This window comes from Piliocolobus tephrosceles, chromosome 3 (assembly GCF_002776525.5).
Source record: "Piliocolobus tephrosceles isolate RC106 chromosome 3, ASM277652v3, whole genome shotgun sequence".
In the NCBI taxonomy this organism is placed as follows: domain Eukaryota; kingdom Metazoa; phylum Chordata; class Mammalia; order Primates; family Cercopithecidae; genus Piliocolobus; species Piliocolobus tephrosceles.
In genome coordinates, this window is record NC_045436.1 from 68,326,944 (window position 1) to 68,343,823 (window position 16,880).

The 16,880-nt window shown below is 39.5% G+C and overlaps 1 protein-coding gene and 1 pseudogene across 2 annotated transcripts in view; one reads left to right on the forward strand and one right to left on the reverse strand.

Moving 5' to 3' along the window:
• HERC5 (HECT and RLD domain containing E3 ubiquitin protein ligase 5) overlaps positions 1-10,906 on the forward strand; it is a 50,676-nt gene extending 39,770 nt beyond the window's left edge. The window contains exons 19-23 of one of the 2 annotated variants that reach the window (XM_023195421.2): positions 4,424-4,490; positions 5,379-5,449; positions 8,664-8,847; positions 8,929-9,031; positions 10,423-10,906. In XM_023195421.2, coding sequence (XP_023051189.2) covers positions 4,424-4,490; positions 5,379-5,449; positions 8,664-8,847; positions 8,929-9,031; positions 10,423-10,628 — 631 coding nt within the window. In that variant the 3' untranslated portion in view covers positions 10,629-10,906. The remainder of the gene's footprint in view (positions 1-4,423; positions 4,491-5,378; positions 5,450-8,663; positions 8,848-8,928; positions 9,032-10,422) is intronic. The other variant, XR_002727109.3, reaches the window with a different exon arrangement.
• Positions 10,907-11,795: 889 nt separating this feature from the next.
• Positions 11,796-15,856, reverse strand: LOC111528665 (annotated as a pseudogene).
• Between the last annotated feature and the right edge of the window lie 1,024 nt (positions 15,857-16,880).

Here is a 16,880-nt window from a genome sequence, read left to right on the forward strand (position 1 = left end):
AAATAATCTTTATGCCTCAGAAGACTGATAATTAACAATGTACATGAACTAAAAGATCTTTACATTTATATCATTGTTTCTCAAACTTTTAGGTCTTAAGATTCTCTTAAAAATAATGACTCCAAAGCGCTTTTACTTAGGTTGGTTATATCTGTCAGTATTTACAGGATTAGAAATTAAGTATTTTAAACACAGGAATACACAATATCTGTTAGCTATCAGAGCATTCCACAGTATCATATAGCTTCTTGAAAACTCTTCTGTTTACTCACAGCAGAATGTGAAAAGAGACAAATAACATCTTAATAATGTTATGAAAATGGTTTTGATCTCATGAACTCTGTAAAGTCCCAAGGATTCCCAATAATTGCTGGTCTGGCTCACATTTTGAGAACCAGTGATCTCTGTGTTCAGTAAAACTCAATTTTAATCCCAGGAGGCTTTTTATTAAACTTGACAATCTGGTTCTAAAATTTATATGGATGAACAAAGGGTTGGGAATAACCAGAAATAATTCTTAAGGCAAATAAGGATGGAGAACTTGGTCTGTCAGATACCAAGAATTATTAGAGACCGGGCGTGGTGGCTCACGCCTGTAATCCCAGCACTTTGGGAGGTTGAGGTGGGCGGATCACGAGGTCAGGAGATCGAGACCATCCTGGCTAACATGGTGAATCCCCACCTCTACTAAAAATACAAAAAATTAGCTGGGCGTGGTGGCGGGCGCCTGTAGTCCCAGCTACTCGGGAGGTTGAGGCAGGAGAATGACGTGAACCCAGGAGGCGGAGGTTGCAGTGAGCCAAGATTGCACCACTGCACTCCAGTCTGGGCGACAGAGCGAGACTCCATCTCAAAAAAAAAGGAATTATTAGAAAGCTGTATTATTTAGGACAGTATGATAGGTTTTCCAATAGAACAGAAGATAGATCAGAAATGGACCCATGCCTATATGGAACTTTATTAGAGGTGACATATTTGATCAAGGGGAATAGGAGTACTAAATAAATGGAACTGGAAAAAAAAATGATATCTGTCTGGGGGAAAAAATAGTATCTGTCTGGGGAGAAAAACGAAAGTAGATCCTTGTCTTATACCATACATGATAATCACCTCCATGTGGATGAAGGATTTAGATATTAAATGCAAAAATCATGAAAATATAAGAAAATTATATTTCTCACCTTTGACATTTCTTAAAGACATGCAACATACCAACATTAAAGAGAAGATTTCATACATTTAACTGCAATAAGATTAAAGAACTTCTGTGTTCATCAGAAGGGTGTTAGAAAAATGCAGAAGGGAAGGTGCTGTCAGGATCTGAATGTATTCCCCAAAAATTCATATATCAAAGCCAAATCCCCAGTGTGGAGTCCTCATGAGTGGAATTCATTCCCCTATGAAAGAGGCCCAAGGGAGCCTATTCGCCCCTTCCACTATGAGAGGATAGAGAGGGCACCATTGAAAAGGAATGGGTCGTCACCTATTCCCTTTAGATTCAGACACCGAATCTGCTGGCACTTTGATCTTATACTCCAAGCCTCCAGAACCGTGAGCAATAAATTTATGTTTATAGATTACCCAGTCTAAGATATTTTGTTACAGCACCCTAAATGGACTAAGGGACTTCTTGCTACCAAGAAGTGTGGTATTGGAAGCAACTTTGGAACTGGGTAATAAGTAGTGGAAGAGTTTTGAGGTGCATGCTAGAAAAATCGTGTATTGCCCTATAGAGCAGTTCTGGCAAGGGTTCAGAAGAAGAGGAGACCTCTAGAGAAAGCCTCGGTCTTCTTAGAGATTACCTAAGTGGTCGTGATCAGAATGTTAGTATAAACATAGACAATAAAGGCAATTCTGATGAGATCTCAGATGGAAGTGAGGAACACACTGGAAATTGGAGGAGAGGTGATCCTTGTTACTATATAAAGTGGCGAAGAATGTAGCTGAATTGTGTTGTATCCTAGTATTTGTGTAAAGTAAGATTCTTGACAATGAAATAGGATATTTGGCAGAAGCAATCTCTAAGCAAAGTGGTAAAGGAACAATATGACTTTTCTTGACTGCTTACACCAAAATGGAAGCAGGGAGAATTATTTACAGTGGAATTTATCATTAGAAAAAAAGCTGAACTTAAAGATTTGGAAATGCTCAGCCTGGCCATGTTGTAAAGAATGCAAACGTGTTTTGAAGAGAGCACCAAGGGTGTGGCCAGGTGACTCTTTAATAAAGAGATTAGTGTGGATGGATGGAAGCCTGGTGCTGTTCATCAAGACAATGGAAGAATGACCCCAAAGGCATTTCTGAGATCACTGGGGGCTGTCAGTCCCATCACAGGCCCTGAGTGCCAAGGCCTGGAGGACAGAACTATGTCAAGAGTGGCTTTGTGTACCCACAGGACCTGGACATTTGATGTCCAGTGCTGCCTCAAGTCCCTACTCATTGCATTCTGGCACAGTGCTCCTCAGCTGACCCAGGTGTGACTCCAGTGGCCCCAGCTGTGGTGTGGGTCACAGTGGCCGCCCCATCAGAGGGCATGGGTGGTAAACCTGGATGGTGGGCAGGTTGTGCCATCTCTACTGGCACAGAGTGTACAAGCTGTGGGGCCTTGGCTTCTCCTACCTAGATATCAAAAGATACTTCACAGAGCCATGGCGTGCAGGCAGAGAACTGGCACAGGGTTGAGGCCACTGTCAAGAGCCCCCACTAAGGCAGTGCCTAGTGGAGTCATAGGAGTGAGGCTGCTCTAGAGACCCCAGAATAGCCACCAGTGTGCAATTCCAGCCTGAGGGAGAACCACAAGCACCCAATACTAATGTGTGAGAGCCTCCAGGTGGGCTGTGCCCAGCAAAGCCATGGGTGTAGGACTGCCCAAGGAGCCCAGCCCCAACCCCAGTGTGTCCTGAAGGTGGGACATTGAGTCAAAGATTATTCTCAAGCCTTAAGATTTAATGTTGCATGCCGTTTTGAGTTTTGGACTTAATTGGGACCTCTTACCCCTTTCTTCTTTCTATTACTCCCTTTTGAAATGGGAATGTCTATCCTATGCCTGTTCTACCGTTGAATTTTATTTTATTTATTTATTTTGAGACACAGTCTCCCACTCTGTGGCCCAGGCTGGAGTGCAGTGGTGGGATCTGGGCTCACTGCAACCTCCGCCTCCCAGGTTCAAGCGATTCTTGTCCCTCAGTCTCCTGAGTAACTGGAATTACAGGCACATGCCACCAAGCCTGGCTAATTTTTGTATTTACTTTTAGTAGAGATGAGGTTTCACCATGTTGGCCAGGCTGGTCTCAAACTCTTGACCTCAAGTGATCCACCCACCTTGGCCTCCCAAATTGCTGGGATTACAGGCGTGAGCCACTGCACCTGGCCCACCATTGTATTTTAGAAGCACGTAACTTGTTCAATTTCACAGGATCACAGCTGGCGAACAATTCACCTCCTTCCCCACAAAAACAAAAACAACCCACAATGAATAAAACATGGTCCATTACTTCACAATACAGTAATCTAAAAATCCAGTGGGGAAAAAAAATCAGTTCAGATTCTACCTTATCCCAGAGGCCTTTCCCAATGGCATGTATCCCTTCAGAAAAATGTAACTGTGCTCTTTTAAGCCTATGTGATTTCCATAGTTCTCTGGTTGCACATACCTCACTGTATTGTAGGTAAGACTCCCATCAGCATACTTCACCTTCAAGTCCTAGAGTTTATTGGCAGTAATATCTTAGTCTCAACTTTACATCCCCTATGCCTGCTATGGTAGGGGTTACTTAAATGTTTGTTGAATAAATATTTGAGTGAATGAGCAGATACAATGAGACATCATGTTATTTCAAAAGCATGTATAAAGCATCATAGGATGATAGGATGGAAATATTTAAAAATTGGTTACTGTCCATTTTGATGTGACCTCTATTCTCACAAATGCCCTGAAACTATTAAGGTAGTCTAATTTCAGGTGTTTCTTAAGCTTGATGATATTGGGACAAGAGGTGCAGAGAAGGTCCTTTGACCCACCTCAGAGTTACTGATACCTGAAATTTAATATGAGACCTATTCTGTAAGTAAAGTTCAAAAGCTTCAATAAAGGTTACACCAGTTTGAATGAGTTTCACTGTCAGTGAACGTTAGAATCCTTTTATAAATAGAAACCTACAATCATTAGGGAATTTAGGGTAAAGGGAAGAGAGCTGTGAAACAGGCAGGCAGCCTGCAGAATTGCAGACAAACTTCCTAAATTTGACATGTTTAGTTGAGATCTGGCCCTGTTTAGGTTATCAGTACATGGAGAAAGAAGTGCTGTGAACTATATCTGACCTCCTACCTTCAGAATAGCTATACATTTGACATTTATTTTAGATACTGTGTCTAGTGATCATGGTTATTACGTTTTTAAAAGCAAGATTATTTTTTCCCTTAGGAATTTGCAAACACTTCTGGATGATGAAGGTGATAACTTTGAAGAAGTATTTTACATCCATTTTAATGTGAGTAACAAAAGCAGATAACAGATTAGTTTTAATCTGATTAACCCTTTACATATTTAACTAAACATGTCTACTTTCACTTAAAAAAAAAACCTGAAATAAATTAGTGAAAAAGGTATTGTTCTTCATCATGATCTAGGTGTGTCAGTTAGATTTTACTATGTAACAGCCAACCTTAAAACCTAGTGCCCTAAAAGAACAAATACCATTTTGTGGGTTTCTGAACTGGGCCGACTTGGCTGGGCTGGATGGTCTACAGTGGTGTCACTCACATGCCCAGTCATTGGCAGGCTGGTTGGGTTATAGGGTATCAGCTGGAACAGCTTGTCTCTGTTCCCTGTGGTCTCTCATTCTCCAGTAGGCTAGCTGTGGCTTTTGAAGCAAGACTGCAGTCTTTATTCTTCACATGGTGGCCTTAGGATTACAGAGAGGAAAGGATAGCAAACCCCACCACACGTGCTTCTGCTTCTTTCAGATCCTGTTGGCTAAAGTGCTTCACATGGCCATGGCCAGATTCAGTGACTGAAGAGATAGCCTCCCCCCTTGATTGGAAGTGTTGCAAAGCTACTAGGCAAAGGGGCAGAAGAACTAGGATGGGAAGAATTCGTGGCCATTCTTGTAAATCTACCATACTGGGTCTATGCTGTATGAAGTGAATACTGAGATGTAGCAATTTTCCAATTAATTTGTTTAATTTGATCAGTTAAAATAAGATAATTCAAGCTTTGAAAAAATTTATTCAGTATGATAGGGTGTAATTTTTTGTTTGTATATTCCTTGCTAGCTTTATGATAAAAATATACATTTTAATACATTCTTGTTAAAAAGTATGCTCCAAAGAGTTTTTGTTGATGATAGGTTATTATATGAGTTCATTTGTGGTTACAGGTACACTGGGACAGAAACGACACAAACTTAATTCCTAATGGAAGTAGCATAATTGTCAACCAGACTAACAAGTAGGTACAAAAAATGAAATAGTTGGTTTGTATATTTACTATTTTTATTTCACTGAGCTCTAAAAATTCCTTTTAGCTCTTTAATTTTTCATCATCATTAATCATTTTTTGCTAAGGCAGAGAAGTTGGTGTGTGTTGTATGTGTTTTGACATATATATCATGGAGTCTATATTGTGGTAAGAAATGGAAATGGCTTTCCCAGAGAGACCTTTCTATTTCTTCCTGTCCAAAATTACAGCACCAACATCTGTCCCTCTTTATCCACTCACTCTGCTTTACTTTTTCTTTTTGTATTACACATCACCTTCCTTTGGGGTTTATTTGCTTATTTATTTCTCATTGTTTTTCCCATGATAGTGAATGCAGCAGGGACTTGTTCTGTATTATTCACCACTGTATATTCAGTACCTAGAGTAGTCTGCAGTGGTGCCTGGTACATTGCAGGCATATAGTAAGTATTTGTTGAAAAGGTTACTATGATATTTTCACTTCCCAACATCTTATGGAATGCCATTTAAAGCCATGGAGTTTGGGATTATAGAACCTTCCCTTGATAATTGGTCAGAGATCTCTAGGAAGCATGCTGGCCTGCATCACATCTTTTTCCACAATTTCTTAAATCTTTTTTTTTTTTAACTTTGTATTGAAATATAACCTATATAACAGAAAATTGCACAAGTCATAAATGTACAGTTTAGTGATTTTTACAAAGCAAACATGCCTGTGTAATTACTGCCAGATCAAGAAATATAACATTTCTAGCTGTATAGTTGTGTATTATATGAATACATCACAGTTTTATCTGTAGTTTTTTTTTTGAGATGGAGCCTTGCTCTGTCACCCAGGCTGGAGTGCAGTGGCACGATCTCGCCTCATTGCAACCTCCGTCTCCCAAGTTCAAGCGATTCTCCTGCCTCCCAAGTAGCTGGGATTACAAGCGCTCACCACCATGCCCAGCTAATTTTTTGTATTTTAATAGAGACAGGATTTCATCGTGTTAGCCAGGATGGTCTCGATCTCCTGACCTTGTGATCCACCTGCCTTGGCCTCCCAAAGTGCTGGGATTACAGGCGTGAGCCACCACACCCGGCCTATCTGTAGTATTTTTGACCGACATAGTGTATTTCAAGTTTTGGACTGTTACAAATAATGCTCTTGTGAACATTCTTGTACATGTGTTTTGTTTATGTGCAGGCATTTGTTAGTATGTAACTGGGAGAAGTGCTTGGTGCCTTGTGGTTTCCCCTTGCTCCATGCAGAGCAGGATCAATCCTCCTGAAATTCATTTGGATATTGATATGGATGATGCCATATGTGTGCCAGAGAGTATGAAAATGTTTTGTACATAATGGGGCTTTCTGGGGAGAGCTGGACAGGCATCCAAGCTGATCTCTTTGGCTTAAGTGAAGAGAGAGGCAGGTGGCTTTAGTTTTTATGGTGGTTCCGGCATGGGGCCAGGGTTAGGGTTCCCATGCAACCCAGAGCATGCGTGGGGAAATTTAAGCCACACAGCTGTCAGTGGGTGCCCAGGGAGCGAGCCTGTGTTGTGCAGATTTGGAGGCAAAAGGGGAAAAAGGAGGAGGAGTGGTACTTGAAAGCTGTTAGTAAGCAAACATAAAAAAATGGAGGCAGACTTTCATCAGTAGGATACGACAGTTCTAATTGCTCTATGTCCACTCTAATAGTATTGCTAGTCTTTTTAAAATTAGCCATTCTGGTGGGTATATAGTAGTATTTCATTGTGGTTTTAATTTGCATTTCTCTGATTACTAATGGTAAGCACTTTATATGCCTGTTGGCTATTTGGATATCCTCTTTTCAGAAATAATTATTCCTCATCTTTAGTCTATTTTTCTGTTGCTTTTTTTTTTCTTGTCAGTTTATGAGAGTTCTAGATGTAAGTCTTTTGTTGGTTATATGTACTGCAAATATCTTCTTATATACTGTGGCTTGTGTTTTCAGTTTTTAAATGTGTCTTTTGATTAGCCAAACTTTGTAATTGTAATGTAGTCCACTTTACCAATATTTTCCTTAATGCTTAGTGTTTTTCTGTTTTCTATTTTATGACTACTTCCCTATCCTAGGGCTATGAATATATTCCCCTGTATTTTCTTCTAGAAGCTTATAATTTTATTTCTCACATTTAGATCTATGATCCACTTTAATTGATTTTTTAGTAAGATACAATGTATGGATCAGGTTTTATTTTTTCAATTTTTGAAACTGATTGTATTGAACCTATAGATCAATTTTGGGGAAAAATTGACATCTTAAAGAGTCTTTAATCCATGAATATAAAATCTCCATTTGTTTAGCTCGTCTTTAGTCACTCTTGAAAAAATGTTATGTAGTTTTCTATGTAGAGATCTTGTTGCAGTATTCTAAATAGGTTTCTTGGATCGTTTATTGTATTTGAATCTTCTCTGTCCTTAAAAATTTTTTGTCTGCTTTTCTGTTAGTAGGAGAGGTATATTAGCATCTATACTATACATGTAGATATGACTGTTTCTTTAAGTTTTGTTAAGTTATTACTAAGCACATAACAAATTTTTGAATTGTTTTACCTTCCTGGTATATGACCTGGTTGTCATTAGTAAATGTACTTTTCTATCCTAGTCATGTTTTTCTGATTTTAGTATAGCTACACCAGATTCATTTTGGTTGCTGTTTGCATAGAATATTTTTTTCCCTTCTTTGACTTTAATCTGTGTTTTCACATTTAAGTTATATATGTTATAAGCAGCCTATGATGGAGTTGTTATAAAAATTACATTAGGGCCAGCTAACGTCTGTAATCCCAGCACTTTGGGAGGCCGAGGCAGGCAAATCACAAGGTCAGGAGTTTGAGAGCAGCCTGGCCAAATGGTGAAACCTCATCTTTACTAAAAATACAAAAAAATTAGCTGGGCGTGGTGGTGGGCACGTGTAATCCCAGCTACTTGGGAGGCTGAGGCAGGAGAATCTCTTGAACCCAGGAGGTGGAGATTGCAGTGAGCTCAGATCATGCCACTCCACTCCAGCCCGGGTGACAGTGCGAGACTCCATCTCAAAAAAAAAAAAAATTACATAGATAATCTCTAGTAACTATGACAGTCCACGACTCATGGTAAGTACTCAAAAACTGTTAGGTATTCCAGCTTTTATTTTTAGCCTCTCACCATTTCGTTCAGGATATTGCAGTAAGTGTTGAAATAACTTTTTGTTTTATTAAAGGAGAGACTATGTTTCTAAGTATATCGATTACATTTTCAATGACTCTGTAAAAGCGGTTTATGAAGAATTTCGGAGAGGATTTTACAAAATCTGCGACGAAGACATTATCAAATTATTCCACCCCGAAGAACTGAAGGATGTGATTGTTGGACATACAGATTATGATTGGAAAACATTTGAAAGGGTACATCATAAAGTCTAAGTTGATTAAATTCAATTTTCCTTCCTATTTCCTCAATAACTTTTTTTTTTGTATTTTCTCTAGAATGCACGTTATGAACCAGGATATAACAGTTCACATCCCACCATAGTGATGTTTTGGAAGGCTTTCCACAAATTGACGCTGGAAGAAAAGAAAAAATTCCTTGGTAAGTATTATATCAAGGAATAGGTCTGTAATCGTATGTCTTTTTAATGGGATAAAAATTTCCTTTATGATAGGTACAATTTGCAGCAAATCATAGTGTCAGAGCTACACCTAGTCCAATTGAACATTCTCTGTGTCCCAACATCAAAAAACAAATGTTAATTATATAAGCGATCTTTTCCCCTGTGATTTCTTTTTTTTTTTTTTTTTTTTTGAGACGGAGGAGTCTCGCTCTGTCGCCCAGGCTGGAGTGCAGTGGCGCGATCTCGGCTCACTGCAAGCTCCGCCTCCCGGGTTCACGCCATTCTCCTGCCTCAGCCTCCCCAGTAGCTGGGACTACAGGCGCCCGCCATCTCGCCCGGCTAGTTTTTTGTATTTTATAGTAGAGACGGGGTTTCACCGTGTAGACCAGGATGGTCTCGATCTCCTGACCTCGTGATCCGCCCGTCTCGGCCTCCCAAAGTGCTGGGATTACAGGCTTGAGCCACTGCGCCCGGCCTTCCCCTGTGATTTCATCCCTTTTTATTGCTTTTAAAGTTTTTGTTTCTTCATCCAAGCTAAATATCAAGCCTTCTTTCTGTACCCCTGTCATCATTCACTTATTCAGCCTTTGTGGGATTAACTAAGATATTTTATTTGGCTAATTTTTACTGTTCCTATATTATTAATACTGTATTTGCTATTACTGTACACAGCTATTTTATTTGTATCTTTAGGCTTAATGACTTTCTCATTTTCTATTTCCTTACTTTTGAGAAACATTTATCTTCTATTTTTATTTTTGTGGATAACATGTATGTTAGAAGATACTCAGACTTAATAGAAGCCCAACCTACCTTTCCAGTCTTAACTCTTAGAGGAAATTTTTGTTCCAACCAAATAATCCCATTGTCTGAACACTCCAGAGCTCACCTTGTACCTTCCCACCTCCAGGCCTTTCTCTGAAGTTCCTTCTCCTTCCTTGAACCTCACCTACCTCCTTGTTGCTTTTCTAAACCTTTCCATCCTTAAAGGTCTGGCATAATTCTGAACTCTTGGAAATCCCCTCAGTCATCCCAGCCTGGCTCTCTCTCCTTATTCTCAAGCACAGCATTGACTCGGGAGGCACTTAACTCCATGACACCTCCTTGGGCTGTCTTATACCTTACAGCTTTTCTCTTGCTATTATGTGTCTTTTTCTTCACAAGAATCTAATATTCCCAGTCAGACTTTTAAGCTGCTTGAGGACAGTGACTATGTGTCAGACATTGTTCTAATACAATCCCCAGTGCACTGTCAAATGTAGGACACTGCACATGGGCTCACAATAAAGTTTTGTGAATCATTTTTTCTCTCTAAAGAGATTCTGGTCTCCATGTAAAACAGATTGCTTCATTTTATTCTTCTTTTTAGTATTTCTTACAGGAACTGACAGACTACAAATGAAAGATTTAAAGAATATGAAAATAACATTTTGCTGTCCTGAAAGTTGGAATGAAAGAGACCCTATGAGAGCACTGACATGTTTCAGTGTCCTCTTCCTCCCTAAATATTCTACAATGGAAACAGTGGAAGAAGCGCTTCAAGTAGCCATCAGCAACAACAGAGGATTTGGCTGACCAGCAAGCTTGTCCAACAGCCTTATTTTGTTGTTGTTGTTGTTGTTGTTGTTTCTTTACTTTGTTTTAGGCTTTTAGCAGCCTGAAGCCATGGGTTTTCGTTTCTGTCTCTAATGAGAAGCGGGAAAGAGGGATGAATAAGAGGCTTTACTGGCCTAACCAGAAACAGAAACTAAGAACCCGTGACTGTATTCTCTCCCTTGGAAACCCCTATGTCTAAATCATATGCCTTACCTCTTTGGGGAAATATTTTTCAAAAATAAAATAACTGAAAAATTGTAAGTCTTATTCACTAGTCAATGTGTTTACCAGCTCTTTTGGAATTGCCATCATTGCATGTAAGATATATCAATTATAATATAGATAAAGCTGTGTCTCTCACACAATGTTTGCATGACTTGGCCTGAAGGGAGACTCTTTAGCTTAGAAGTTTTTTTTAAACTTGTAATTATCTACCCAATATCTGTTCTCCCCTTCTTTCAGTACAGATTCCCTATATGGTAGAAGTGGCATTGTTCTGAGTCTTTTAAAATCATGCATTTCCCAGCCTCTCTTCAAGGTAGGGACAGGTGGCAGTGGTGACAGTCACTGGGAGAAGCTTCTGAGGCAGCTTTTTTATTTAAATGGCTGTTACGCTTTTAATGGAGTTAGGTACAAAATGCATCCAAGCAAAAGAATGTTGTACATACTCATTAACATAGTGATAAATGTAAATTGCACTTTGATAATGTAAAATACAGTGTGTTAGGCCCCAAAAAGAAACTACAAAGTTAGCCGCAACTTAAGATACTGGAAAGACTCCTTAAGGTTTTTTATTTTTTTTTATTTGAGACAGAGTTTCGCTCTTGTTGCCCAGGCTGGAGTGCAATGGCGCTATCTCGGCTCATCGCAACCTCTGCCTCCTGGGTTCAAGCAATTCTCCTACTTCAGCCTCCCGAGTAGCTGGGATTACAGGCATGCGCCCCCATGCCCAGCTAATTTTGTATTTTTAGTAGAGACGGGGTTTCTCCATGTTGGTCAGGCTGGTCTCGAACACCCCACCTCAGGTGATCCGCCACCTCAGCCTCTCAAAGTGCTGGGATTACAGGCATGAGCCACCGTGCCCAGCCGTCCTTAAGTTGTTTTTACCCATCATCTTTATTATTATAGTTCTAAATGATACCTGGGTGGGGCTTAAGGAATAATACAAAGCTCTTTTTCAGCTGTGGTTCAAAGAACTTTAATGAAACTGTATGACAGTGACATTGTGGGACCATGACATTTTTCCCAAAAGTACTTCCAATAACATAGGCAGTTGAGAAACTTCATAGTTCCAAAGTCAGGAAAGTGGTGAAGATGTCTTAAGGGAATTTTAAAACATAAAACCCAGTTCTCTCCTGCAGACTTTTCAAAGCATGGACATGAGTTTAAAGATACTTAGAAAACATCAGTAGTTTTCATAAAGCTTCAATGAACATCCCAAGGTATAAGTGTTGTAAGCAGCCTGTTTACTAAAATGTCACTGCATTGTACTTTTGGAGGTACAGGTATGCTGTGCTTACAGTGAGAGGACAACTTTATCCCTAGTTAAAAGTACCAGGGGTCAAGCTCAGCTTCCATTTATAGAGGATACACCAATAATCCCTAGGATAGTGAGTGGTTCAAGTACTACACTACGTTTCCAACGTGTCTCACCTATTTGCTCTTAGTTGGCACCTGGGCTTTTTTAAACCCTATATTTATAGAGTATTTTGAAAAGAGTCTAAAACTACCTTGAAAAATGGTCTTAAAACAATACAGAGCCCTTCCAAAAAAGCTCACTGGATACTCTAATAACATTTAGAGCAGGGATGTCCAATCTTTTGGCTTCCCTGGGCCACATAGGAAGAAGAATTGTCTTGGGCCATACATAAAATACACTAATAATAATTGATGAGCTAAAAAAAATTGCAAAAAACAAAAAACTCATAATGTTTTAAGAAAATTTACAAATTTGTGTTGGGCTGCATTCAAAGACATCCTGGGGCCTGTGGGCCATGAGTTGGACAAGCTTGATTTAGAAAAAAAGGAATAAAGAAAAAAATTGCAGTAACTCAGTTTCTTTCAAGTGAAGAAGAAAAATAATGTAAAACTAACGTAGGCTAAAATGTTCGGTAATTAATGTCAAAAATTACCAAGATTATTAGTACATGTTTTGGTAATCACTACTGGCAGGATTAATTTTTTGTGCAAAGTATATATTAATTGAACAGAAAAATTATTTCAGCCTCTAATAAAAGAAAACACAGCAAGAGAAGCAGCTAAAGGGCAATTAAAAGTTAGGGAAGTTTACAAGCTTTAGAATACACTTCAATTACAGAAATACTTCCTTTTTAAAACTACAGTGTTTTAATGTACTTTTAGTAATAACCCAATCTAAGGAGCCTGGGAGGCTTGTGAAAAACTCCACCAAGGTGCTACATTTCTAGAATGGGGTGAATTAATACTTCTGTCAGAAGGAAAACTGAGTCACCTCAGCCTTTTTTGTTTAAATGGTAACTCATAATCCAATGATGTATTTTGCTTCACTGGTTCAAATTTAGGCAGGAAAGGAACTAAGCTAACTGGTCAGACCCAGAAATACAATGATTTTGGCAAGCCACATCCATCAGCTCATGGATGTATAATAATCTGCTGAAAAGCTGCTGAACTCTTGTCTGTTCCTTCACATCTGTAGAGGAGTTTGATATAATCACTTCTCTTTCTCGACTTTTAAGTTTCATATAGGCAAAGAGATCACAAACTGTAGGGTAGCCATCATGGTCTTGGGGGAAGTTATGTTCCTCCTGTAGGGGTGGATTAAGTAATACTTCCTGAAGTAGCCACTTGTCTTCTCCAGACAATCACTGGCTGAGGGTGCCCATCTTCTTTCCTGGCAGGACCCAGTCAGCTGTATTAAAGGGACACCAGGAAGTGATTGTGGGGCTTTTAAGCTTTTGTTGGCCAGCCCTGTCCTCAGTACTAGGCACTTCCTTGGGACTTACTTCCTTATGTGGGGGTCTGATGAGCCACTCTGACAAGGGACTGTTGTTTATGACTTGGAATCAGCAATTCTACAAGGAGCCATTGCCTTTGATGTCTTAGCTTGTTCTTGAAGGACAGGGCCACATATTCAGGGAATCGATGCTTCTCAGGTTCAGGTTTGGGTTCCACAGGTATCCCATTCTTTTGTCCATCTTTCTTTAGAAGCCACTTACACAGAGCTTCCTTCTCAATTCTCATCATACACTCTGAAAAACTTTTGCAGGGCTCATTGACTTTGCATATGTCCTTTACTTTATATGGGTCCTGATGGTTCTGGACAAGTCAATCCTCGGAAATGATGCTGAGGATAGACAATAGTTTCTTGGCCTCCAAGCAGTCATTCAGGCACTTCACATTACCCAGGTTTTTCAAAATCTCTACACTGCTGGGCTGGTTGCCCCAACACTTGATATAGGAGTTGGTTTTGACAAGGCAATCATTCATATTGTAGGACTGGAACAAGAATGTAAATTTATCACTGGTTTCACAACTGCCATTCTCAGGCTTCTCCAGCTTATGGGATTCCTGGGGAATCACCAGCCAGCCAGACAGATCCATCTCATCTTGATCAGAAAGCTCTAGATCTTCCACCTTTTCAATTAAATGAGGAAGGAACTGGTAGTAAAATGCTGTCACTTTGGGTAACTTGGTTTTTCAGGAACTTCTTGTTGTTGATTCTTGAGGAGCAAGTTTTGAAAGCCCTTTCGGTTGCCTGAGACATTACTGAAGAAACTGCAGGCTTTGGAAGAAGTCTATTCTCCAAGGTCTACTTTTTGGTGAGCCAGTCCTGGGGGGTTGTTCCTGAAGACCACTGGTATGGTGGAGCTCCAAGGAGCCATTCACTTAGCGGGACATCTGTGATGCTGGATGCTGACTTCTGCTCTGGCATTAGGATATAGCCTTTCTTCTCCAGGAAGGGCCTGATATTTGATGAGTTAGCATGAGGCATGAAGTGCTAAGGAATTTGAATTGTCTTGAGAAACCCAAATGTGGTGATAGTCATGCAGAGCAGTTGTGTCTGCTTCAAAGAGCAGGAATGTTGAATCTTCAAACTTAGGGGTCAAACTGCCCAGTCCCTCCAGGCACACAGAGACTTGATTGGCTAGATCTTTGTTTTGGGTGCACTTCAGTTAATGAATAAGACCATTGAACTGGCCAAATAACCAGTAGAGCTGCTGGGCCTGCGGCTGAAATATCTCCTCTTTAAGCTGATAAATGAGGTCTAACTGTTCATACAGCCACCTCACAGTTTGTAAGGCATTCCAGGTGACAGCTTACACAACTGTGAACCCAAGATTTGACTTCTCACAAGTTATCTTTAATTTGCTGTTCGGCCCAGGGAACTCCACCAATAGCAAGCTCTTAAGTCCCTCCATGCATTACTATACCTCAAAAGGGGTTCTCTATTACTGGAGCAGCCACTCTGGTCATGTGAGGTATTCGTTCTGCTCACTGTTCCAGCTCCCAATCCCTCTTCGGGTGATCCAAGGGGACTTTGGCGTGGACAGGGACACAACCCCACACAAAACTCCTGAGGAGGCTTTTTAAAGGGAATCTTTCCAACTGACTGGAACCTTTTTGTTTCCTCCTTTATTCTTCACATAGAACAGTATTACCTACTATTGCTCTGACCCCATATAAGGAGTCTTACATCAGCCACATGAGGAACACAATTCTCCTACTCTGAAGACACAGCAACAAGGGTGCCAGCTTGAATCAGAAAATAAATCTGCTGTGTCCTGATCTTGGGTTTCCCAGCCACCAGACTGTGAGATAAATTCCTGTTCTTTATAAATTACATAGTCTCAGGTATTCTGTTATAGCAGCACAAAATGGACTTACATCCTACCCACGATATGTAAAGAACTCTCAACATTCAAAAATTCAATTTTAAAATGGGCAAAGATTTGAACAGATACAAGAAGATATATCGATGGCAAATAAGTTCAACAACATTTATCATTATGGAACTGCAAATCAAAACCCAAGTAAGGTACCACATCACACCTATTACCATGGCTAAAATTAAATTGACATACCAAGTGTTGATAAGGATGTGGAAGAACTAGAACTCTTATACATGGTTGGTGGGAATTTAAATGGTTTGACCACTTTGGAAAACTGTTAGGTAGTTTCTTAAAAAGAAATATCTACAATATGATCCTGCTATTCTACTCTTAGGAATTTACCCAAGAGAAATAAAAGTGTATGTCCACGTAAGAATTACATACAAATGTTCATAGTAGCTTTATTTTTAATAGCCAGAAATGGAAAACAACTCAAATGTCCATCAATAGGTGAATACATAAATAAATTGTGGTCTGTCCATACTATAGAATAATATTCAGCAATAAAAAGGAATGGACTGTTGACACAACAACATGCAGGAATCTCAAAATAATTATACTGAGTGAAAGAAGCTAATGATGACTATATCCTGTATATTTATATTTATATAAAATTTACATTTACATTTATATAAAATTTATGTTTATATAAAATGCCAGACATTGCAAGCTAAAGTATAGTGACAGAAAGCAGATAAGTGGTTGCCTGGGAAAGGGGATGGGGGTGGGGAGGGACAGGAAGTAAGGATTACAGAATGGCACAAGGAACCTTTGCGGGATGATGGACATGTTCATTATTTCAATGGTGAGAATGGTTTCACAGGTATATACATATCCCATAATTTGTCGAATTACACACTTTAAATGTGTGTAATTTATTGTATGCCTCTTATATCTCAAAAAAACTGTTTTTTAAATTCCAAAGAGAGATGATGTTTCTTATTTGCCTACCTTGAGTCTCATTCCCATTCCATGGCCAGGAAAGGTTAAGATGATTGGCAATTCCCCTAGAATTGCATCCAATGGAGAAAGAAATTGAGGAGCTATTCTAAAGAAACAGTTCTAGTACAAGCAGCAACTATAAAATTCTAATATGCCTTGGGAAATCTGTCACTTTATACTTTTCGAGTACATAAATGAACATGTATTTCATTTTGTGTGTGTGTGTGTGCCAAGATGGCAAGCTGTTTGCCTGGGGTCAGAATTTAGGGCAACTTTGAGTTGAAAGATAATTTGCCTCAGTCCCTAAATCACAGGGATGACCTTTTAAGGAGTTACCTTGGCTAATAGTTTTGTAAGAGATGCTCACAGTACGGGAGAAACAAGAGAGGAATAATTTTTTGAAACGGATTAAAGACAATGG